This window comes from Salvelinus fontinalis, chromosome 9 (assembly GCF_029448725.1).
Source record: "Salvelinus fontinalis isolate EN_2023a chromosome 9, ASM2944872v1, whole genome shotgun sequence".
Lineage (NCBI taxonomy): Eukaryota > Metazoa > Chordata > Actinopteri > Salmoniformes > Salmonidae > Salvelinus > Salvelinus fontinalis.
The window spans coordinates 52,904,949-52,929,170 of NC_074673.1; the positions used below are offsets into that span (position 1 = coordinate 52,904,949).

At 39.8% G+C, this 24,222-nt stretch overlaps 2 protein-coding genes across 4 annotated transcripts; one reads left to right on the forward strand and one right to left on the reverse strand.

The window, feature by feature from the left end:
* The first annotated feature begins 1,122 nt into the window (after positions 1-1,122).
* On the forward strand, positions 1,123-3,056 carry LOC129862830 (CD59 glycoprotein-like). Its single transcript, XM_055934853.1, has 4 exons — positions 1,123-1,229; positions 1,436-1,512; positions 1,871-1,972; positions 2,158-3,056. Exons 2-4 carry the CDS (start codon positions 1,458-1,460, stop codon positions 2,355-2,357), a joined length of 357 nt encoding a protein of 118 aa, XP_055790828.1. The 5' UTR covers positions 1,123-1,229; positions 1,436-1,457; the 3' UTR covers positions 2,358-3,056.
* kcnj11l (potassium inwardly rectifying channel subfamily J member 11, like) lies at positions 2,969-20,405 on the reverse strand. Of its 3 annotated transcripts, none has more exons than XM_055934850.1 (6): positions 20,256-20,405; positions 19,379-19,570; positions 18,803-19,042; positions 18,331-18,600; positions 15,780-15,987; positions 2,969-4,411 (listed from the first exon to the last, which is right to left on the reverse strand). In XM_055934850.1, exons 2-6 carry the CDS (start codon positions 19,538-19,540, stop codon positions 3,960-3,962), a joined length of 1,332 nt encoding a protein of 443 aa, XP_055790825.1. In that variant the 5' UTR covers positions 19,541-19,570; positions 20,256-20,405; the 3' UTR covers positions 2,969-3,959. The 3 variants fall into 3 exon arrangements, with proteins under 3 accessions (XP_055790825.1, XP_055790826.1, XP_055790827.1); XM_055934851.1 differs by lacking the exon at positions 20,256-20,405 and adding an exon at positions 19,841-20,154; XM_055934852.1 differs by lacking the exon at positions 20,256-20,405 and having other exon boundaries at positions 18,803-19,037; positions 19,379-19,519.
* Between the last annotated feature and the right edge of the window lie 3,817 nt (positions 20,406-24,222).

Here is a 24,222-nt window from a genome sequence, read left to right on the forward strand (position 1 = left end):
TTTGTCATCATAACGTCCACTTTGTCTCAAGAGTGCAGATGGCATGGCTTTCTTGCATTAGTTATTCTATTCTGCAAGACTAACCATTTGTTACATTAATTGCATAAATCGAATACAATTACTTCAGTTCCCTTGGAAGAAAAAAGTGTTCTCAATGCAATATTGTCAAAAGCACAAACTGATATCACATTCAAATGCTTACACACGAGACCCATAGAGAGGTCATGAATTGAACACTGACACTGACATACAGTATGCCTTTTGTAAACACCAGCTGGGCGTACTGAAAAGATGTCTGAATAATCAGTGTGTCATCCCCGGTAACTGGTAGTTCTCTATCCAACTTTAGGCAGGCAACGCCAATACACAAACCATTGCCATTTCTAAAAAGATTTTAGGTATATAAGGATTTTGCTGATCATATGACACACTCCATATTCCAGCAAATGTACATGAAATGTTGACAGTCGCTTGTAGGCTACCTTCCAGACCAGTTACTTAATAGTGCAGGATACTCTGTTGCCCTAGAGCGGCAGGGTAGCCTAGTGGTTAGAGCGTTGGGCTAGTAACCGAAAGGTTACAAGTTCAAATCCCCGAGCTGACAAGGTACAAATCTGTCGTTCTGCCCCTGAACAAGGCAGTTAACCCACTGTTCCTAGGCCGTCATTGAAAATAAGAGTTTGTTCTTAACTGACTTGCCTAGTTAAATAAAAAAAAAAAGGTTAAAAATGTAAGTCGCTCTGGATAAGAGCGTCTGCTAAATGACTTAAATGTAATGTAAATGTAGACTTTTCTACATTGCTGTTGGAGGGATAATGTTCCCAGGGAGCAACACACATTTGTAATAACACAAGGTACTTGAATAAATGAAGTACGATCGGTTTGTTTTCCAGCTGAGGTACAGCACAGTGACCTAGGGTACCCTTTCATAGGTTGGCCTGAAAACTAGAGTAAGGAAAGTAAAATACATCTTGATATGACATTTAATAAAATGCACATACAATTATATTTGTATTCTGGGTGCACGTGTTGTTGAAATACTATCCATAGAAAGAATGCCAGAACCAGTAAGACACAATTGAACAGTTCCTCTGGGGACTGGGGGAGGAGCTGTGTTTGACAGAGAGCCTTTGTACTGGACAAAGAAGTCTTCATATTAGATAGATCAGCCTGACTGCTGCCGGTCATTTCATGCTGAACTTGGAGGAGGCATAACGCTAATCAATAGAGTAGGTGTGAGTATTGATTGTATCCTAGTTAGCAACCTAATTTAACCTTTGTCTTAATTCCCTTTGTATTCTTGGAGGGTATCTGGGAATGGTTAAGACTTCACATACTGCCTACTACAAGAAGGATACAGCTTAATGATTCATGTGTTTCATCTAGTTTGTCTGCAGATTTCAAATTTTCCTAATGAATACGGTCTTATATTTAGGGTACATAACAAGGCAGCAAAAATGAAGCGCTCCCTTGGACTTTGCTTGGTGGTCTGTTTTGGGATACTCGATTTGGGTAAGTGCACTTTGGCTGTAGTGCGCTTTTAAATTGCTGTATGAGGTTTGACTAGTGCTATATATATCACACTTTTTGGTGAAAGATGAGGAATAATAAACACAACTCATTCATTGTAAGAATAGCTTCATTTTGTGACATGTTATATATGATATGTTTGTGATATGTTTAATATGTTGCATGAAAACAATTGCCGTTTGTAGGTTAATTCTTAAGATCACTGAAAACGTTTTCTTGCCTCGGAGCCATGCAAACTTAATTGTACTCTCAGAGTGATGCAATCTACATTTATAAGTTGATGTTTGAAAAATATCTGACTTCAAATAACCTACTCATTAAAAAACATATATATTTTTAGGCTGTGCACTTCGTTGCTTCAAGTGCTCTGATTACACAGGGCGCTGCGAAAATGTTCAAGACTGCACTTATGAAGATTCCTGTTTATCTCTGAGTGAAAGAGGTGTGTTTTTAAGTAACTTTGGATAAGAGTGTCTTATATGACTAAAATTTAATGTAAATATAAGTTTGCTATAGGTGGGTAAAATGTACATTTAAATCTGATTACACCATATGTAGGACATTGGCTGAAACATTTTAGGTCTAAGGCATTTGATTGTAATTGAATAACAGTTATATTCTTTATAGGTGGGAAGACAATTCGACAGTGTATCAGATACACAGACTGTGACAATTCTCGGCTGTCCCAGATGTTCCCTGCAGTCTCCGGATTCACGTACCGGTGTTGCAGCAGCAACCTGTGTAATAGTAGTACCACTATTGCCACGAGAGGGCCAGTTTTCGCTTTGATGGGGTCACTATTGGTCTTTTGGTGGTCCTCACTGTGAGCTCCAACTGCCATGGACAGCTGACGCAGAGCCGTAAATGGAGTCAGTAATATGATTTTATGTTATGGTTGATAGAGTTAAATGTGTTGTTTAAACTGTGGATGAACAATGTCCGACTTAGCTGCAGTCTTCCTGTTTTCTCAAATGCTTTTTTTTTCAGTGAACTAACCTAGAGGAACACTCAAAATAGAAATGTACATGTTTATTTATTTTGGTTGTTGTAAATTGATACTTGACAGTTATGTGCATATTTGGGTTAGGCCATTCGCTTTAGAAGCATCAGGCTAAGACAACCTCGTTCATCCAATAATGAATAACCGGGAACATAGTACAATGCTATCCATACTGTAGTCTGAAGGAGGGTTTCCTCCCACTCTATGTACACTTACTACAGCCTCATTTTACCATGATGATTAATCAATTTCACTAGGAACGCAGAATAGTCGTGAAGATAGGCTGCACAGATGGGATGGGATATGTTAGTAATCTATTCACCCACCTAGGCACCTACTCACCCAAGTCAAGACTGAAAAAAATGTAAGCTGAAAATATATTCCCCCAGTGTTTTAAGTTGTGATAAGAAATTTGTTTCAATAACATTTAAAACCATGTTAAAAGTTGTAAATTGTCAATCAGTTTTATTCTCACTTGTAAAAGACTCACCCAAACCAATAAAAGGACCTAACGGTATTTAAAAGAGACTGTTTCCCATTTCTTTCTAACCCTGTTTATAATAGTAGCAAGGAGGTTATCTACAGTAGCCTGTAGCTGCCATAAATGGACTGTTAAGTTTCCAGCTGCTAGCTTACTAGCTAGCAACAAACAAAAAAGCAACAATAGTATTGGATTCTCCATCAACACACTGCAATTTAAGACACACTTTTGAAAGTACGGCCAAGTGCATCTTTTAATTATTTAACTATTTATACAGTTTATTTTTTCTGGAAATTGTTTCACTTTTTTTATTTTTTTTTATGAGTTTGTCGGGTAGGGAAAGTTACTATGCACCGGAGCACGGCGAATGGTTGACCAGCCAATAATGTGCCCGAAATTAAATTACACCAGTTGTTTGCATAACATTTGGAATATAATTGAATGTTCACATCAAATATTGGTTATCAATAAATACAAATAAATACATATATTAAAAACATCCCGTGGCATTATGTGGGATGCAGTGGGATCTAAAAAGGATTCTGGGAACCCTCTCCATTGTGATTATAATAAGCTACTTGAGTCTACACTTTGTGCTTTCTTACAATTTAACTTAATTTATGTTAAGGTAAAATAAGAATGACAATACTGTTGACTAAGGGCTCTATTCGATCTGTAAAGCTGAAGTGTTACAGATCCCGCAATAGAAATGTAAAGGTAATTTCTGATTGAGCCAACATATGCAACGTTTGCCATGAATGCAGTCTCCGCTAAAGCGGGAACATTGCCTTTAAATTTCAATCAGCTGTAAAACTAAACTTCCGTGGTGTGGACTGAATAAAGTCCTAAGTCAACAACTATTTAATAAAATAAAAATGAAAACAAAGGTAATCATTTCACTAGAGCATTATATCAATACATGTACCTTATTTTCAGGCATCAATTTTACTATTCTCTGTCACTAAAGTCTCCCAGACCTTCCACCTCAATCTTTCGACCAATCTCTTCCAGCTGAACTGCTTTCTTCTGCCCATTCTTCTCCTTTGCTTTCACATGCTCCTCCTTCTCTGGCTGTGCTGCATACCAGGGCCGGGAGGCAGAGCTGCTATCACAAGTCCGTCCCCCTCTTCGGAACCCTCCCCTGCCAGCCCTGACCAATCCCCAGCCCTGTAGCTGGCCTTCAGGCACGTCCCCTTCCTGCACTCCTCGTATCTGGTCCAGCTCCTTGGCGCTGAGGGCAGGCATGCGCACAGGGACCGTGTTCCCGAACTTCGAGTAGTCCACTGAGTAGCGGCCATCCTCCTCCGTCATGATGGAAACAAAACGCCGGCCCCACAGAATCTCGTCGGGGGTGTAGGAAGTACGCGCCTGCATGGTGATACCTGTGGTCTCCACCACACCTGTCAATCAACAAAGACAATAAATCAGTCATTTGTTTTTGACAAATCAGAATACCAAAAATGATTGATTACTTAGAATGAAATTCAAAATTCATTTATTTGTTTGTGATACTGTAGACATGAAAGAGTATACAAAAAAAACTATAATTTGAAGGGCTACAGTAGAGCACTTGAGGTCTGAAAACATCTGACAAACTTTGATTTTGGAGTGAACTATCACTTGAAGGTTGTAGGCTCTATTTTAACAAACCTAACGCAATGGTAAATGTTAGTGCTGGCGTCAGGAATATCTTTTGCTTGATGAATAAACAAGTTGTGTAGGTGTCGAGGCTTGGCCCCTCACTCAGAATGTGCTCCATGGCTAAATATGTGGTTGCTTCAAGTTGTGTATTTACAGTCTTATGTATTACGTAGTCATAAACTCTAATTATAATGTTAGTCCGTTATAGCCTAGTTTGCCCCATATTTTCTAAATATCTTGAACATGTTTCTAGTCCCCATTGTTCTCATTGCATTGCTTCAATATGGAAATACATTGTTAAACATAGGCTAAAGCATTCACACTGATATAGTACAAAACTTCTGTAAATTGCAGTCTGGACATGGACATGCCAAACATAGTCAATAAGCAAGACTTAATTCACTGGGCTATTGATAAGGCCTAAAAATACAGTTTATAATTCTAATTATTCTAATTCACTTCTACTTGATCACAATCCCGGATCCGGGAGCATCCTCATTAGTAAAAAAGCTGACTAGCATAGCCTAGCATAGCGCCACAAGTAAATACTAGCATATAAATATCATGAAATCACAAGTCCAAGACACCAAATGAAAGATACACATCTTGTGAATCCAGCCATCATTTCTGATTTTTAAAATGTTTTACAGCGAAAACACAATATGTATTTCTATTAGCTAACCACGATAGCAAAAGACTCAATCGCATATTTTCACAATTTTTTTACCGCATAGGTAGCTATCACAAATTCAACCAAATAAATATATAATTAGTCACTAACCAAGAAACAACTTCATCAGATGACAGTCTTATAACAGATTTATTGTATAGCATATGTTTTGTTCGAAAAATGTGCATATTTCAGGTATAAATCATAGTTTTACATTGCAGCTACAATCACAAATATCACCAAAGCAGCTAGAATAACTACAGAGAGCAACGTGAAATACCTAAATACTCATCATAAAACATTTATGAAAAATACATGGTGTACAGCAAATGAAAGACAAACATCTTGTGAATCCAGCCAATATTTCAGATTTTTAAGTGTTTTACAGCGAAAACACAATATAGCATTATATTAGCTTACTACAATAGCCAACCACACAACCGCATTCATTCACCGCAAAGGTAGCGATAGCGAAAAAAACAGCAAAAGATATACATTTATTCACTAACCTTGACAAACTTCATCAAATGACAGTCCTATAACATCATATTACACAATACATATATGTTTTGTTCGAAAATGTGCATATTTAGCGGTACAAATCGTGGTTTTACAATGTGAATACGTAGTCAAAATGCACAAAATTGTCCGGAGAAATCTTGGAGAGTCACCTAATCTAATCAAATAACTCATCATAAACTTTACTAAAAAATACATGTTGTACAGCAAATGAAAGATACACTAGTTCTTAATGCAACCACTGTTTTAGATTTTTTAAATAACTTTAGTACGACATACAGCTTACGTTATAGCGAGACAGCGCCCAAAATCATGGCGGAAAATATGACTAAACATTTTCAACAGAAATACGAAATAACATAATAAATGGTTCCTACTTTTGATGAGCTTCCATCAGAATGTTGTACAAGTTGTCCTTTGTCCAGAATAATCGTTGTTTAGTTGTAGAATGTCCTCTTCTCCTGTCGAATTAGCAACCAAAGCTAGCCATGTGGCGCAAACGTGCCCAACTTCACATAACGCAAAGAAAAGAAAATGCCGAAAATCGCAATAAACTGATATAACTCGGTTTAAAATAACTACTTTATGATGTTTTTAACACATATATCAAATAAAATCAGAGCCAGAGATATCTAACGTCTATACCGAAAGCTTTTCAGAACGCAATCTGGGGTCCCTTCTCGCGCCTTCCAAGACAATGAAAATTCTGGTCACGTCATTCCAAAAGCTCTTGTTCGGCCTCAGATCAAGCTAGACACCCCATTCCACCTCTCACTGCCTGGTGACATCTAGTGGAAGGTGTATGCAGTGCATGTAGATCCATAGATTTCAGGCAAATTAATAGGAAGGCCCTGGAACAGAGCCTCAATTTCAGATTTTTCACTTCCTTACAGGAAGTTTGCTGCAAAATTAGTTCTGTTTTACTCACAGATATAATTTAAACGGTTTTAGAAACTAGAGAGTGTTTTCTATCCAATAGTAATAATAATATGCATATTGTACGAGCAAGAATTGAGTACGAGGCAGTTTAAATTGGGAACGATTTTTTACAAAGTGAAAATAGCGCCCCCCTATTGAGAAAAGGTTTTAAAGAAGACATCAAAACTATGTAATAACACTTATGGAATCATGTAGTAACCAAAAAAAGTGTTAAATCAACATATATTTTATATTTGAGATTCTTTAAAGTAGCCACCCTTTGCCTTTAACAGCTTTGCACACTCTTGGAATTATCTCAACCAGCTTCACCTGGAATGCTTTTCCAACAGTCTTGAAGGAATTCCCACATATGCTAAGCACTTGTTGGCTGATTTTCCTTCACTCTGCGGTCCAACTCATCCCAAACAATCTCAATTGGGTTGATGTCAGGGATTATGGAGGCCAGGTCATCTGATGCAGCACTCCGTCACTCTCCTTCTTGGTCAAATAGCCCTTACACAGCCTGGAGGTGTGTTGGGTCATTGTCCTGTTGAAAAACAAATGATAGTCCCACTAAGCGCAAACCAGTTGGGATGGTGTATCGCTGCAGAATGCTGTGGTAGCATTGCTGGTTAAGTGTGTCTGGAATTCTAAATAAATCACTGACAGTGTGACCAGCAAAGCACCATCACACCTCCTCCTCCATGCTTCACGGTGGGAACCACACATGCAGAGATCATCCGTTCACCTACTCTGCGTCTCACAAAAACACGGCGGTTGGAACCAAAAATCTCAAATTTGGACTCATCAGACTAAAGGACAGATTTCCACCGGTCTAATGTCCATTGCTCGTGTTTCTTGGCCCAAGCAAGTCTCTTTTTCTTATTGGTGTCCTTTAGTCGAGGTTTCTTTGCAGCAATTTGACCATTAAGGCCTGATTCACGCAGCATCCTCTGAATAGTTGATGTTGAGATGCGTCTGTTACTTGAAATCTGTGAAGCATTTATTAGATCTGCAATTTCTGAGGCTGGTAACTCTAATGAACTTATCCTCTGCAGCAGAGGTAACTCTGGGTCGGTCCTCATGAGAGCCAGTTTCATCATAGCGCTTGATGGCTTTTGCGACTCCACTTGAAGACACTTTCAAAGTTCTTGAAATTTTCCAGATTGACTGACCTTCATGTCTTTAAGTAATGATGGACTGTCATTTCTCTTTGCTTATTTGAGCTGTTCTTGCCATAATATGGACTTGGTGTTTTACCAAATAGGGCTATCTTCTGTATATCACCCCTATCTTGTCACAACAGAACTGATTGGCTCAAATGCATTAAGGAAAGAAAATCCAATAATTAACTTTTAACAAGACACACCTATTAATTGAAATGCATTCCAGGTGACAACCTCATTAAGCTGGTTGAGAGAATGCCAATAGCGTACAAAGCTGTCATCGAGACAAAGGATTGCTACTTTGTAGAATCTCAAATATAAAATATATTGTGATTTGTTTCACACTTTTTTGGTTACTACATGATTCCATATGTGTTATTTCATAGTTTTTTATGTCTTCCCTATTATTCTACAATGTAGAAAATAGTAAAATAAAGAAAAACCCTGGAATGAGTTGGTGTCCAAACTTTTGACTGGTAAGTAGGGGTAAAAGTGACTAGGCAGGCCTCCCGAGTGGCGCAGCAGTCTAAGGCACTGCTTCGCAGTGGTTGAGACGTAGCTGTAGACCCGGGCTGTCTACAGACCGGGACCGGGACCGGGAGACCCATGAGGCGGCGCACAATTGGCCCAGTGTCGTCCGGGTTAGGGGAAGGTTTGGACGGCCGGGACAACCTTGTCCCATTGCACTCTAGCAACCCCTTGTGGCGGGCCGGGAGCCTGCAAGCTGACATCAGTCGCCAGCTGGACAGTGTTTTCTTCGACATGTTGGTGCGGCTGGCTTCCGGGTTAAGCGAGCAGTGGCAGGGTTGTTTTTCGGAGGACGCATGGCCTCTCCCAAGTCCATAGGGGAGTTGCAGCGATGGGACAAGACTGTAACTACCAATTGGATATCAGGAAATTAGCTTGGTACCTAGCTAGCACCAATACAATCAGCCTGAAAACAATTACTAGTTGAAGCTGCAGTCATTTTCATTATTCTTAACAATGATTTAGGAATCCTTGTAAGTAAGTATTAGCTAGGTTGCCACTTGTTGTTCGCCTATTGAAATTGAACTTCAGTTCATGAAAATAAATGTTGTCCAAAGCTAACGTTATAAGCAGCCAGCTAGCTTCATCTGGCTAGTGAGGCTCGACGGGACAGGGTTATGTGTTGTGAAGCTAGCCACAATAAGGATTAGGCACAATAGTGGACTTTGCGATTAGCCTTCAAAATAAAAGTATATTACATTGCACTAATTTGCCAGAATTTTACGTAATTATGACATAACATTGAAGGTTGTGCAATGTAAGAGGAATATTTAGACTTATGGATGCCACCCGTTAGATAAAATACGGAACGGTTCCGTATTTCACTGAAAGAAAAAATGTTTTGTTTTCGAAATGATAGTTTCCGGATTCGACCATATTAATGACCAAAGGCTCGTATTTCTGTGTGTTATTATGTTATAATTAAGTCTATGATTTGATATAACAGTCTGACTGAGCGATGGTAGGCACCAGCAGGCTCGTACGCATTCATTCAAACAGCACTTTCGTGCATTTGCCAGCAGCTCTTCGCAATACTTCAAGCATTGAGCTGTTTATGACTTCAAGCCTATCAACTCCCGAGATTAGGCTGGTTTAACCGATGTAAAATGGCTAGCTAGTTAGCGGGGTGCGCGCTAATTGCGTTTCAATCGGTAACGTCACTCGCTCTGAGACTTGGAGTAGTTGTTCCCCTTGCAGAGGGGCTTTTGTGGAGCGATGGGTAACGATGCTTCGAGGGTGGCTGTTGTCGATGTGTTCCTGGTTCGAGCTCAGGTAGAGGCGAGGAGAGGGATGGAAGCTATACTGTTACACTGGCAATACTAAAGTGCCTATAAGAACATCCAATAGTCAAAGGTATATGAAATACAATCGTATAGAGAGAAATAGTCCTATAATTCCTATCATAACTACAACCGAAAACTTCTTACCTGGGAATATTGAAGACTCATGTTAAAAGGAACCACCAGCTTTCATATGTTCTCATGTTCTGAGCAAGGAACTTAAAACCTGTTATGGCTGCACGCTGAATATTGAAAAAACTGGAAAATGTGTGCACATTTTCAAACGGCCTCCTAAGAAACTTTTTATTTTCCAATATGCATATATTTACTACTGTTGGATAGATAACAGTCTGTAGTTTCTAAAAAGGTTTGAATTGTTTCTCTAAGTCGAACAGAAATATTTTTACAGCCATTTTCCCAGCCGAATTGAGTTTCCCAAAATGCGATGTGTCTCTTTAAGACCTTCTCTATAAAAGGCCATTTGACTTGGGACCATATAAACACGTCAGAGGCGTTCGTCAGACTGTAATGCGGAAGTGAGAATTGAAAGGAGTCGAATATCTCGTCCCTGGACTGAATAACAGAACTTCTTGTGAGACCTGCGCAGTTAAAATAAAAATCCGGGCGCGAAGGATAATTTGATCTCGGCTTCTGGAACAAGGTAGATAACGTTGAATATGATGCCTGACTACGATATTATTTGCTACATGTCACAAAATCATCCTAAAGTATGTTTTTTCAATATACTTTAATTATATTATTGCAATTTATTCTGGACTTTAGATGTGAAACGACTGAAGAATTTTTTGAAGAAACGCTTTCTGGCGCAGCAATGCTACCGTGCTAGCTAACCAAAGAGGGAAATAATTCGTTCTGGAACCCAACTAAAGACTCTACTGGACATTGGACCCCGTTACAACATTCTGATGGAGTACCAAGAAAGATAAGACCCAATTTGGGATGCTTTTTCATATATATGTCGAACTGTTGAATGCTAACTCTGCTAACTATGCTAGGCTAGCGCTTGACTAGAATCAATGCTGCCTTATGCTAGCTTATGATGTTAGCTAATATAACGATATATTGTGTTTTCGCTGTAAAACACTTCAAAAATCGGAAATGTTGTCTGTATTCACAAGATATCTGTCTTTCATTAGTTATCCACCATATGTTTTTCTGAAATGTTTTATGAGGTGTAATTAGTAGCCGACGTTGGTGTATGTATTTTCTCTGGCTACTCCCGGCTGGATTCAGACTGTAGCTATGTATTAGCATTTTTGGGTAGCATCAATGTAAAACAGATTTATAGCTAAAATATGCACTTTTTATGAACAAAACATAGATTTATTGTGTAACATGTTATATGACTGTCATCTGAGGTCGTTTTTTCTGGGCTCTTTAGGTTGGTTTTAGTTTATTTCGGTTGGTTGTGCATGCTACTTCAATCATAATTCATACTTCATAATCATAATTCATACGTGTCTGTCCACTTTTGTATTTGGTGGTGAGCTAACATAAATATATGTGGTGTTTTCTCTGTAAAACATTTAAAAAATCGGACATGTTGGCTGGATTGACAAGATGTTTATCTTTCAAATGCTGTATTGGACTTGTTAATGTGTAAAAGTTAAATATTTTTAAAAAATAGATTTTGAATTTCGCGCTCTGCAGGGGTGTCATTTTCGGTCCGAGGTCGGGCTTGCACCCCAAACAGGTTAACCTGTTGAGGCTAGGGGGTGCTGTTGTCACTATTTATGTAAATCGTGTAATTTTTTAAACGGCTTCCTACTAAATTCTTGATCGTACAATATGCATATTATTACTATTATTGGATAGAAAACAGTCTATAGTTTCTATAGGCGTTGGAATTTTGTCTCTGAGTGGAACAGAACTCATTCTACAGCAATTTCCCTGACATGAAGTCAGATTTCACACATTTTGGCCCCTGATCTGGAGTCAGTTTTAAGGCCACTGTTATTGCTATGAGCATACAGACACTGCTTACGTCTTCCCCTGGATGCCTTTACGTGATGACGATTTGAATGGTGTCGATTGCCCAATCACAGCCACTATAAATGAAAAAAACCTGTAGGTAGGAACTCTTTTCTAGGTGCGTCAGGCGCGCGGTGGCCACCGACCCGCACTTGTTCCAAGCATTAGTGTAGGGAGTAATATTTCTCCGGTCATGTTTCTATTTCCACATGGCAAGAGGACAGCTTTCGACCAAAAGACGATTAGACCCAAGAAAGGATTCTTTGACCAAGATTCTGATGGAAGAACAGCTCAAAGTAGGAACAATTTATTATGATAAATCGTGTTTCTGTCGAAAAATGTTAATGGCTTAGGACGCCATCTTGTTTGACGTAGCTTCGCTTGGCGCAAACTGTATTGAAAAGTAAGGATAATTTAAAAAATGTAATTCCGCGATTGTATTAAGAATTAAATTGTCTATCAATCGCTGTCCACCCTATATTTTTTAGTCACGTTTATGAGTATTTATGTATACGACTAGATCACTGTCTAATGTGGCGCAGGACATTTTCTGACCAGCTGGGCTACTTTTCTCATTGTCTAACCATGATTTTGGTGGCTAAATATGCACATTTTCAAACAAACTGTATATGTATGTTGTAATGTGATGTTACAGGAGTGTCATCTGAAGAATTCTGAGAAGGTTAGTGAATAAATTAATATATTTTGGCGATGTTTAGGTTATTGCTCTCTTTGGCTAGAATCAATGCTGGGGTAATGTTTGCACATGTGCTATGCTAATATAACGATTTATTGTGTTTTCGCTGTAAGACACTTAGAAAATCTGAAATATTGTCTGTATTCACAGGATCTGTGTCTTTCGATTAGTGTATGCTGTGTATTTTTACGAAATGTTTGATGATTAGTAGTTAGGTAAACACGTTGCTCATTGTATTTATTCTAGTCCATTTGTGACGGTGGGTGCAATTGTAAACTATGACATCTACCTGAAATATGCAAATTTTTCTAACAAAACCTATCCTTTACCATAAATATGTTATCAGACTGTCATCTGATGAGCTTTTTTCTTGGTTAGTGGCTATCAATATCTTAGTTTAGCAGAATTGGTGATAGCTACTGGTGTTGGTGGACAAAGAAAAGATGGTGGATTATGCTAATGTGTTTGGCTAATAGATTTACATCTTTACATATTGTGTCTTCCCTGTAAAACATTTTAAAAATCGGACATGTTGGCTGGATTCACAAGATCTGTGTCTTTCATTAGCTGTATTGGACTTTAATGTGTGAAAGATAGATATTTAAAAAAAATATTTTTTTTGAATTTCGCGGCTCTGCCTTTTCAGTGGGGGTGGCTAGCGGCACCCCAGTCCTAGACAGGTTAAACATTAGCTTTTTTACATGGCACATATTGCACTTTTACGTTCTTCTCCAATACTTTGTTTTTGCATTATTTAAATCAAATTGAACATGTTTCATTATTTATTTTAGGCTAAATAGATTTTATTGATGTATTATATTAAGTTAAAATAAGTGTTCATTCAGTATTGTTGTAATTGTCATTATTACAAATAAAATAATTTTTTTTTTAATCGGTCGATTAATCGGTATCGGCCTTTTTGGTCCTCCAATAATCGGCATCGGTATCGGCGTCGAAAAATCATAATCGGTCGACCTCTAGTCTGAATACCTTCCGAATGCACTGTAGGCCAATTCCCACGAATGTAATGGGTTAACACAAAACTACCAAAACAATTCATTATAGTGAACATGGCAATCGAAAAGCCCAAATCAGCGGTAAGATTTGCAATAAGCAAGATGTGAGTTGTGTCCACTCCAGTCTACACAACTCTGCCGGTAAAACACATTTTTCTACAGTGCATTTGGTAGCATCACCCAACAATGATTTGACATTACAAAAGCCATTTCACATGCAATTGAATGCTGAAGGTGCTGCACAGATATACACATTTTAGATCAAGGATTGGCTTTCCTTGGCCCGAGCAGCTGCCCTCTGTGTTCTGACTAGTTTGACAGGCTACTGAAGGAGAGGACACATCAATTCAGTCACTAAAGATTAGGGTTATTTTCTGAGTAATAAACATTAGTGAACCGGCAGTTCGTAACGGGCCTCCCGGGTGGCACAGTGGTCTAGGGCACTGCATCGCAGTGCTAGCTGCGCCACCAGAGTCTCTGGGTTCACGCCCTGTCTCTGTCGCAGCCGGCCGCAACCGGGAGGTCCGTGGGGCGACGCACAATTGGCATAGCGTCGTCCGGGTTAGGGAGGGTTTGGCCGGTAGGGATATCCTTGTCTCAGTATGTAAATGTAATAAAATGTATGCACTCTACTGTAAGTCGCTCTGGATAAGAGCGTCTGCTAAATGACTAAAATGTAAATGTAAAATGTAACGTTTGAAACTATTTTCTGTCCGATTCATGCTGACGTTGAATCGGTTTGGGCTCCCGATGCACTAGCCCTTAAACATTTGAACCGGAACCGATGCGTATCAGTGAATCGTTCCAACTCTATTGTCATGACGTTGCCCTCTTTGGGTACAGCAAGCCCAATCCCCCTCTCCCTGCCTCCTACAACTAGGCTGCTGTGGTCAGAGAGGTCGTAAATTCCTGGAGGAGATGATCTCCTCATGGCCACAGTATAGAGACAGAGTGAAGTTTCATAGAGAACAAAGGAATTTCTTCCATCTCACAGAACTTGAGGTCCGAACAACATTTATGTTCCGGAGAAGGTATAAAATATTGGTGAAGAATCCAGCTACGAACTGGTCCGTTTGGTACAAGTTTGTAAAACTCATGAGAGACGGTGCGGCCACATTACCATAACACTGTTTATATAATAGCCTCAGATATGAGGTTTACATCTAATTGTTGTATAAGATGAATGAGTGAGGATGATACTGTTTGTAAAATTGTGTAATGTGATTTTGGACTGTTTAATGAAGGAAACTCCAATTCCCTTTTGAGTTTAACTAAATCAGAGGACCGCTCATGAGCCCAGTTAGGGACGGGCATCCTGGGACAGGCCCTTTTCTGCAACTTCCGAATAAAACCCCCACCTTGAGAATTTCTCAACAGACCATGTTTTCTCTCAATCACGAGAGGACAATTTTCTTACCTTACCTTTACCTTACCTTTCTTACCTCTTACCTCGATAACGAGAAGGCCAAGGTTTGAGTAGATGGCTGAATCTTTTAACCATACCACGTGGTTAAACTCTTAGACTATCGATACCGACAGAATAAGAACAAGTCTTTGATATTAATTACTAGTCTGTAGCTAGGAATTCGGTATCATTGAACGCGAAGACCAACAACCCGCCGACACATCTATCCATAACGACATGAATGAATGTCACTCTGAACTATCCATTCTAACTACGAAAGAGAGAGAGAGGACGGAAACTCTCCAACAGAAACTAACTTTTCAGCAGAGATCCCGACGACACACTGAGCATAAATATATATATTGATTGTAATTGTTCCCGAATGAGTGAGCGTTCATGTGCAAAGGATTAACATTTCAATTGTTATAGTTATCAACTATGTAGTGACTTCTCAGCTGACACACACTCCCCTTTTGTCTAACAAGCCGCCATGCTGGTTTAGCCTACTAGGGCACATTCCCCTATCATTTCTTGTAACCATATTTACTTTGTTTGTTTGTGTGTGCACTTCTGTGATTGTTTAGTTAGTTAATAAATAAATGATTTAAGACAATTGATGTATGGATGACTCATAGTGAAGACTGGGTTCGTGCAGATAACCAACAATTTACGACGTTTGGAATGAGACTAACGTGAGTTAAAATAAATAAATAATTAATTCGAAGACTAATTGATCAGATATAAAATATCTGAAAAGTTATATTAGGAAAATTATAACTTTGTAATCTAAATATTTTCCTTGGTGCCCCGACTTCCTAGTTACATGATTAATCAGTTTAATACTAATTACAGAGAATCTTTGATAAAAACTAAGTCTTCAGTTTAATGATGCCAAAGACATGACACTATGAACAACACCCTCATCTCCCATCCTACCTTCAAGAATAACAATGATCTCCATGTCCTCTGTGGCCAGGGAGTGGGCGGAGACCTCATAGAGTGGGCTGCCACGTTCTATGGTGTGACTAATGATGAGAGGGGACACCAGGAAGATGCCGTTGCTCCTAAGGGGATTCTCCACCTGGATATCCAGCTGGCAGACAGGGATCACCTCACCCTCAGTGGTGACCGTCCGGCGGATCACCTGCCACCGGCAGACAGAGAGAGGGGACATGTTAGAGAGCTCCTCATCACTCACTACAGCTCAAGTACCGTCAATGGTTTCACATGATATCGGTCATCTGTTAAAACCATTATCAGCTACCTAACTGAGCACTTATTGAAAATACTTTCATAACCATACATAACCCATAAATGTACATGTTGTGATTCAAGAGGTTATTGCACAGTAATAACAGTAATAACAGTGTGAATATACTGCATTTGAACCCAAAACTAGCACCTCACATTTACGCTGATGGTCCCAATTACTAGTGATCGGGGGGAAAAATAATCGTTACATATCGGGATCAATTAATCAATCAATCAAATATATTTATAAAGCCCTTTTTACATCAGAATATGTCACAAAGTGCTATACAGAATCCCAGCCTAAAACCCCAAACAGCAAGCAATGCATATGTAGAAGCACGGTGGCTAGAAAAACTCCCTAGAAAGGCCGGAACCTAGGATGAAACTGAGAAACCAGGCTCTGATGGGTGGCCAGTCCTCTTATGGCTGTGCCGGGTGGAGATTATAAGAGTACATGGACATTTAAGGCCAGATTGTTCTTCAAGATGTTTAAACGTTCATAGATGACCAGCTGGGTCAAATATTATTTTTAACGATATATCGTATCGGTTTGACAATATCGCAATATTATTTTTGCGCTAGTTGGCTGTACCTACACCAAAACTCATTTTTTTCCCTTCAAAGATTGTTCTCCATCTTCTTTTTAAATAGGGAGCCAATTTGTTTTCAGTACTTATTTCCATGACTGATGAAAACTTGTTTTCTCATGGCTCTCTTGTCCCTCTGCAGCAGACATATGGTGAGCAATGTTTGGAACATCGAATCACAATAATATCAGTATCGAAACACAACATTTATTTGTGGTACAAAGTGGGATTAAAATTGATTTGACTATCATTTTTTTGTCAATGATCTACACAAAATACTCTAATGTCAAAGTGGAAGAAAAATTCTAACATATGTAAAAAAAAAAATGCATGAAAAATATAACACTAATATATCTTCATTAGATAAATATTCAACCCCCTGTTTGGCAGTGATTACAGCAGTGAGTCTTTCTGGTTAAGTCTCTTAAGAGCTTTGCACACCTGGATTGTACAATATGTGCACATTACTATTTATTAAATTCTTCAAGCTCTGTCAAGTTGGTTGTTGATCATTGCTAGACAGCCATTTTCACGTTTTACCATAGATTTTCATGCCAATTTAAGTCAAAACTGTAACGAGGTAATTTAGAAACAAATAATCTTAGTAAGCAACTCGTGTATATTTGGCCTTGTGTTTTAGGTTATTGTCCTACTGAAAGGTGAATTTGTTTCCCAGTGTCTGTTGGAAAGAAGACTGAACCAGGTTTTCCTCTAGGATTTTGCCTGTGCTTAGCTCTATTCCGTTTCTTTCTATCCCAAAAAACTCTGTAGTCCTTGCCGATAACAAGCATACCTATAACATAATGCAGCCAGCACCATGCTTGAAAATATTAAGATTGGTACTCAGTGATGTGTTGGATGTGCCCCAAACATTACGCTTTGTATCCTGTCCAAAGTGTAATTAATAGCATCACCATGCTCAAAGGGATATTTAATGTTTTACCCATCTACCAATAGGTGCCCTTCTTTCCCTGGTCTTTGCGGTTGAATCTGTGTTTGAAATTCACTGCTCAACTGAGTAACCTTACAGATAATTTTAAGTGTGGGGTACAGAGATGAGGTAGTCTTTCAAAACTCATGTTAAACACTATTATTGCACACAGAGAGAGTTCATGCAACTTATTATGTGACTTGTTTTTACTCCTGAACTTATTTAGGCTAGCCATAACAAAGGGGTTGAATAGTTATTGACTCAAGACATTTCAGCTTTACATTTTGTCTTAATTTGTAAACATTTCTAAAAAGATAATTCAACGTTGACATTATGTGGTATTGTTTATAGGCCAGAGACAAGAAATCTAAATGTAATCAATTTTAAAAATTCAGGCTGTAACACATCAAAATGTGGAAAAAGTCAAGGTGTGTGAATACTTTCCGAAGGCACAATTGTGAGAATCACAATACATATCGTATCGGCACCTAAGTGTCGTGATAATATCGTATCTTGAGGTCCCTGGCAATTCCCAGAACTACCAATTACTGTATATCCTGGGCCCAGTATCAGATAGGATTAAATGCATATGAATAGAATGGACGATTCATTGACTTGAATGGGGACTTCTGATCTATTCATTCTGTTTGTATGCATTTAATCCTATCCGATAGGCGAAATCCAGATAACTTTTGAAAAACTAGGCCCTGAGCATAACCTGGAGTTGAATAGTGGCCGAGATGATCATGCTCTTCCGCAGGTCACCCAAGCGGAACATGAACGTGGGCCGGCCTTGGCGTGGTGCGATCACTGCGTTCCGGGAGAAGATGAGGGTCTCTGCTCGCCTGTTAGCCTGAGCAGTCTTCATGAAGACACAGCCAAGCATCACAGCATTGACGATCAGCCCGAGAATGTTCTGGACGATCAGCACCATGATGGCCAGCGGACACTCCTCTGTCACCATTCGCCCCCCAAAACCTATCGTCACCTGGAGGACAGATGGACATGTAAAATCAGATAATGACTACATACTACAAGACAATTTAATTCATGTGAGACAAAAGGGTAGGCAAATTATTTAAAAATTCTAACGGTCCCATTAAGTGTAGTTTGATTTGTTTGTACAAAACTATCTCCAAAAATGTTTTTAACAAAACCAATGTCAAAAGGTTTGGTAAGTGGATGCTTACCTGCACTTCGATGGAGAAGAGGAAGGCAGAGGTAAAGGAGTTAATGGCAGTGACACAGGGCACGGGCCCGGGCTCCCCGTTTGGGTCACGGGGTTCCAAGTCACCGTGGGCAAAGGCCATGAGCCACCACATCATGGCAAAGAGCATCCATGAGCAGAGGAAGGCCGAGGTGAAGATGAGGAGGGAGTAATGCCATTTTAGGTCCACCATAGTCGTGAAGACATCCTGAAGGAATCTGCCCTATGGTGGCAAAGAGATGAAAATAAGTATCCATATTACAAGTACAACTCCACTGTAAATCAAATGTAAATCAAACGGTTTGTTAGATGATGCTCAACTGCCAGCTTCCTCCGCCTGCATTCTAGAGATGGTTAGTATTGTAGTGGAATGGAGATCTGGGATCCATATGTATCAAGCGTCTCAGAATAGTTGTGCTCATTAAGGATCAGTTTAGCCTTTTAGATCACAACGAATAAGATTACATGGACGTGGGGCCTGATCCTAGATTAGCTACTCCTACTCTGAGACACTTGATTTTTGGCCAAGAAAAGTCGACATTTTCAAAAAAATTCTGACCTGCTCACGAATGTTCTTGTGGGCCACATTACAGGATCCATTCTTGGTTATAAACCTGGCCCGTTGGGAATTGGTTTTGAACTGGTTGGGCTGCTTGGCATTCTCTGCCAGTCGGGTCAGAAAGAACCCATCCGGTAGTAGTGGGCCCTTCCGGGCCAGCATATTGCTGGTAAGGAAAAATTATGTATTTCACTGGAAAGAGCACATTTTATTTTATTAAAATCTGTGAAAACAAAATATGTCAATTGAATACATCATATATCAACTGAAACATTTTTCCAGATAGATATCTATTAGGGACAATTAATGCAAAAAACAGCATCCTGATGCCAAATCATTACATACAGTAGTCATTACATAATATCATGTCATTCATTTTTAAGCTTGTAACGTTTCAAAATAGTCTACACTAGCATAGGTTTATCGCAGTCATTGGATATGCAAATGCAGGTGTAACGTTACCTTTGAAGGTAGCTGAATAATTATACGATATTCGCCATAATATTTTTATCAGACTATGCTAGCTAGCTATTCTAGCCAGCTAGCTAGTTTAGCCACTTCAGCCATGAAGGCAATTGAACGAACAACAAAGCATCTATTTTTGAAAGACTTGCTAACTAGCAAGCTTATATAAAATGCTAGAATTTGAACAATTTAGTCGCCAAGCGAGTGTATAATATTAACAACACATGACATCTAGTCGCGTGCACTGTACAAGAAGCAGGTGCACAAGATTTAGGAAGGTGACTGGTTCGCGCGGCCGACGTAAACATCTGTAGTCAGGGTGGTGACGATGATGAGAATGTAGCATTTGTAATTATTACATTCACTGAGTTTCACGCCTATGGTTTCACAATATGATAAACACATATCTTACCTCGATATAAGTGGCAGTGAGTCTTTTGGAAAATAAATTGAACAAATAACCAAGATGATTTTAGAGCTACGTGTGTCCCCAGTCCATTGTACTGGCGCTGTTGCAGAATGTCAAATGTATCCTGAGTGGACCACTGACCCCAATGCACTTAATGCAGTTTGCAGGTTGAGGTCAATTGAATTTATTGGATATTGTGATTCAAAGAAATTGAAAAGCAACATTTTATGAACAATTATTTACAAGTTCATTTTTGTAAACAATTAGCGATTTCTTTAGCTTTTTCCTTTCTGTAAAATATTTTTTCTTCATACTTCATTGATATAAAAGTGTGTCTTAACTCCACAAGAAAAGAAACGCAGAAGCTGCTAATAGTCAATTTTGTATTTTAGATTAAGATTGAATGGAATGGTGTAGTATTTGCTGATCCTATCTGTGTCTATGGGGAACTGGAACTTTATCACACAGTCTGTAAATTTCATTGTAAAACATTTCCTGTAAAATGTACAGTAATTTACTGACAGCAGTTGGCCAGTAAGTTACTGTAATTTATTTTACAGTACAGCTACTGTAATACATTTTACGGTAATCAATTTTACAGTACCACATATTTTACTGTAATCAAATGTCCAGTGTATTACAAAATAATTGTAATTACAACAATATATCTTATGACATACCTCTGACTATCTCTGGATAGTGCCAATACAATACTGAGATATTCATTGTAACTTAATGCCAGAGCAATGAAACAGTACAAAAGAGTAAAAGTTACTATTAAACTGTAGGAAAATTATTTCTACAGTATTTTACAAGGGATTAGAGCAACCAGGCTGGCTGTAGACATTTGCATATTATATCATATTAAGGAATACTAGGTGTTTTATATCACTTGCACCTCTAGTGATTACAGGGCAAAACAGGGCAAAACAGATCAAATGGACATGAAAAGGTTTTAGACCCGCTACCACTCTGATCTATTAGGAAACTACTACCACATATCACCTAACAAAGGCTTCTAAATTGACAGTCACTACACGGCGAAACAGATAAAAAAGGATATGGCTAGCCACTCAACCATTAAAGGTTAGATCTGTTCTCTATATACAGTTGAAGTCAGAAGTTTACATACACTTAGGTTGGAGTCATTAAAACTCGTTTATCTCCATCTCTTCATTCAAAGACTTAATCATGGACACTCTTACTGACAGTTGTGGCTGCTTTGTGTGATGTATTGTTGTCTCTACCTTCTTGACCTTTGTCCTGTTGACTGTGCCCAATAATGTTTGTACCATTTTTTGTGCTGCTACCATGTTGTGTTGCTACCATGTTGTTGCTATGTTTGTAACAGCTTTCGTTGGTGGAAGGAGAGGAGGACCAAAATGCAGCGTGGTACGTATCCATAATAACTTTTAATGAGAATGAATACAAAATACAAAAAGAACAAGAGAATCAAACTGAAAACCGAAACCGTCCCGAATGGTGAAAACACTCAAACGGAAAACAACCACCCACAACTCATAGTGGGAAAACAGGCGAGGGGCGACTCTGGACTGACTGGCAGCTCCGGACAGGAGGGAGACTCTGGCAGCTCAGGACAGACGGCGGCTCTGGCAGCTCAGGACAGACGGGCGGCTCTGGCAGCTCAGGACAGACGGACGGCTCTGGCAGCTCAGGACAGACGGGCGGCTCTGGCAGCTCAGGACAGACGGGCGAACCTGGAGGGAGGAGACGGAGAGACAGCCTGGTCCTCGGAGGAGGCACAGGATAGACCGGGCCGTGGAGGCGCACTGGAGGTCTCGAACTAAGGACCTGCACAATCTTTTCCTGCTGCCTCCGCTCTCCTGGGTGCCTCCACCTGTTCCCATGGGAGGCGATCCCTACCAGCCAGGATCTCCTCCCATGTGTAGGATCCCTTGCCGTCTAGAATGTCCTCCCATGTCCATGAGTCCAGATTGCACTACTCCTGGTTCCCACGCTGCTTGGTCCTTTATTGGTGGGTAGTTCTGTCCTGAGCTGCCAGAGCCGCCCGTCTGTCCTGAGCTGCCAGAGCCGCCCGTCTGTCCTTGTTAGTTGCCTGGATGCACTACGTTGGCTTCACGTGTCGTTTTGATATTTATTGTTTTTGTTGGTGACATCGGTAAATAAATAAGTATGTACGCTCAAAACGCTGCGCCTTGGTCCACTCCTTTAAACGGCCGTGACAATGTTGTTGTCTTAGGTCTCTCTTTATGTAGTGTTGTGTTCTCTCTCTTGTTGTTATGTGTGTTTTGTCCTATATTTATATTGCATTTATTTTTTAATCCCAGGCCCCCGTCCCCTCAGGAGGCCTTTTGCCTTTTGGTAATTGTAAATAATGTCATTGTAAATAATAATTTGTTCTTAACTGACTTGCCTAGTTAAATAAAGGTTAAATAAAAATTAATAAAATAATAAAATAAAAAACAAAGGCACGCCTTACAATATGTTAATGAGCCAGAGACTCAATTTCCCCACCTACAACATTTTCCCACAATTCACTATAATTAATACTGTAAAACACATTTACAGTATTTTACTGTGCATTCTACGGTGTTTTATTGTTGAAATTACAGAAAGGTCTTAGTGTGCCATATATTTTTTTAGATATGGTATTCTACTGTTCATTCTACAGTAATCAACTTTATTACGTTTATACAGTATCAAATCAAAATGTATTTGTCACGTGCGCCGAATACAACAGGTGTAGTAGACCTTACAGTGAAATGCTTACTTTCAGGCTCTAACCAATAGTGCAAAGAAAAGGTATGTGTGTGTGTGTGTGTGTGTGTGTGTGTGTGTGTGTGTGTGTGTGTGTGTGTGTGTGTGTGTGTGTGTGTAGGTAAGTAAAGAAATAAAACAACAGTAAAAAGACATTTGAAAAAAAGAGTAGCAAGGCCATATACAGACACCGGATAGTCAGGATTATTGAGGTAGTATGTACATGTAGGTATGGTTAAAGTGACTATGCATATATGATGAACAGAGAGTAGCAGTAGCGTAAAAAGAGGGGTTGGCGGGCAGTGGGACACAATGCAGATAGCCCGGTTAGCCAATGTGCGGGAGCACTGGTTGGTCGGGCCAATTGAGGTAGTATGTACATGAATGTATAGTTAAAGTGACTATGCATATATGATAAACAGAGAGTAGCAGCAGTGTAAACGAGGGGTTGGGGGGGGGGGGGGGGGGGGGCACACAATGAAAATAGTCCGGGTAACAATTTGGTTACCTGTTCAGGAGTCTTATGGCTTGGAGGTAAAAACTGTTGAGAAGCCTTTTTGTCCTAGACTTGGCACTCCGGTACCGCCTGCCATGCGGTAGTAGAGAGAACATTCTATGATTGGGGTGGCTGGGGTCTTTGACAGTTTTTAGGGCCTTCCTCTGACACCGCCTGGTGTAGAGGTCCTGGATGGCAGGCAGCTTTGCCCCAGTGATGTACTGGGCCGTACGCACTACACTCTGAAGTCGGAGGCCGAGCAATTGCCGTACTAGGCAGTGATGCAACCGGGCAAGATGCTCTCGATGTTGCAGCTGTAGAACATTTTGAGGATCTCAGGACCCATGCCAAGTCTTTTTAGTTTCCTGAGGGGGAATAGGCTTTGTCGTGCCCTCTTCACGACTGTCTTGGTGTGTTTGGGCCATTCTAGTTTGTTGGTGATGTTGAGAGCTTCAAGTTCCACCTGCTCCACTACAGCCCCGCCAATGAGAATGGTGTGTCCTCGGTGCTCCTTTTCCTGTAGTCCACAATCATCTCCTTAGTCTTGGTTACGTTGAGGGATAGGTTGTTATTCTGGCACCACCCGGCCAGGTCTCTGGCCTCCTCCCTATAGGCTGTCTCGTCGTTGTCTGTGATCAGGCCTACCACTGTTGTGTCGTCTGCAAACTTAATGATGGTGTTGGAGTCGTGCCTGGCCATGCAGTCGTGGGTGAACAGGGAGTACAGGAGGGGACT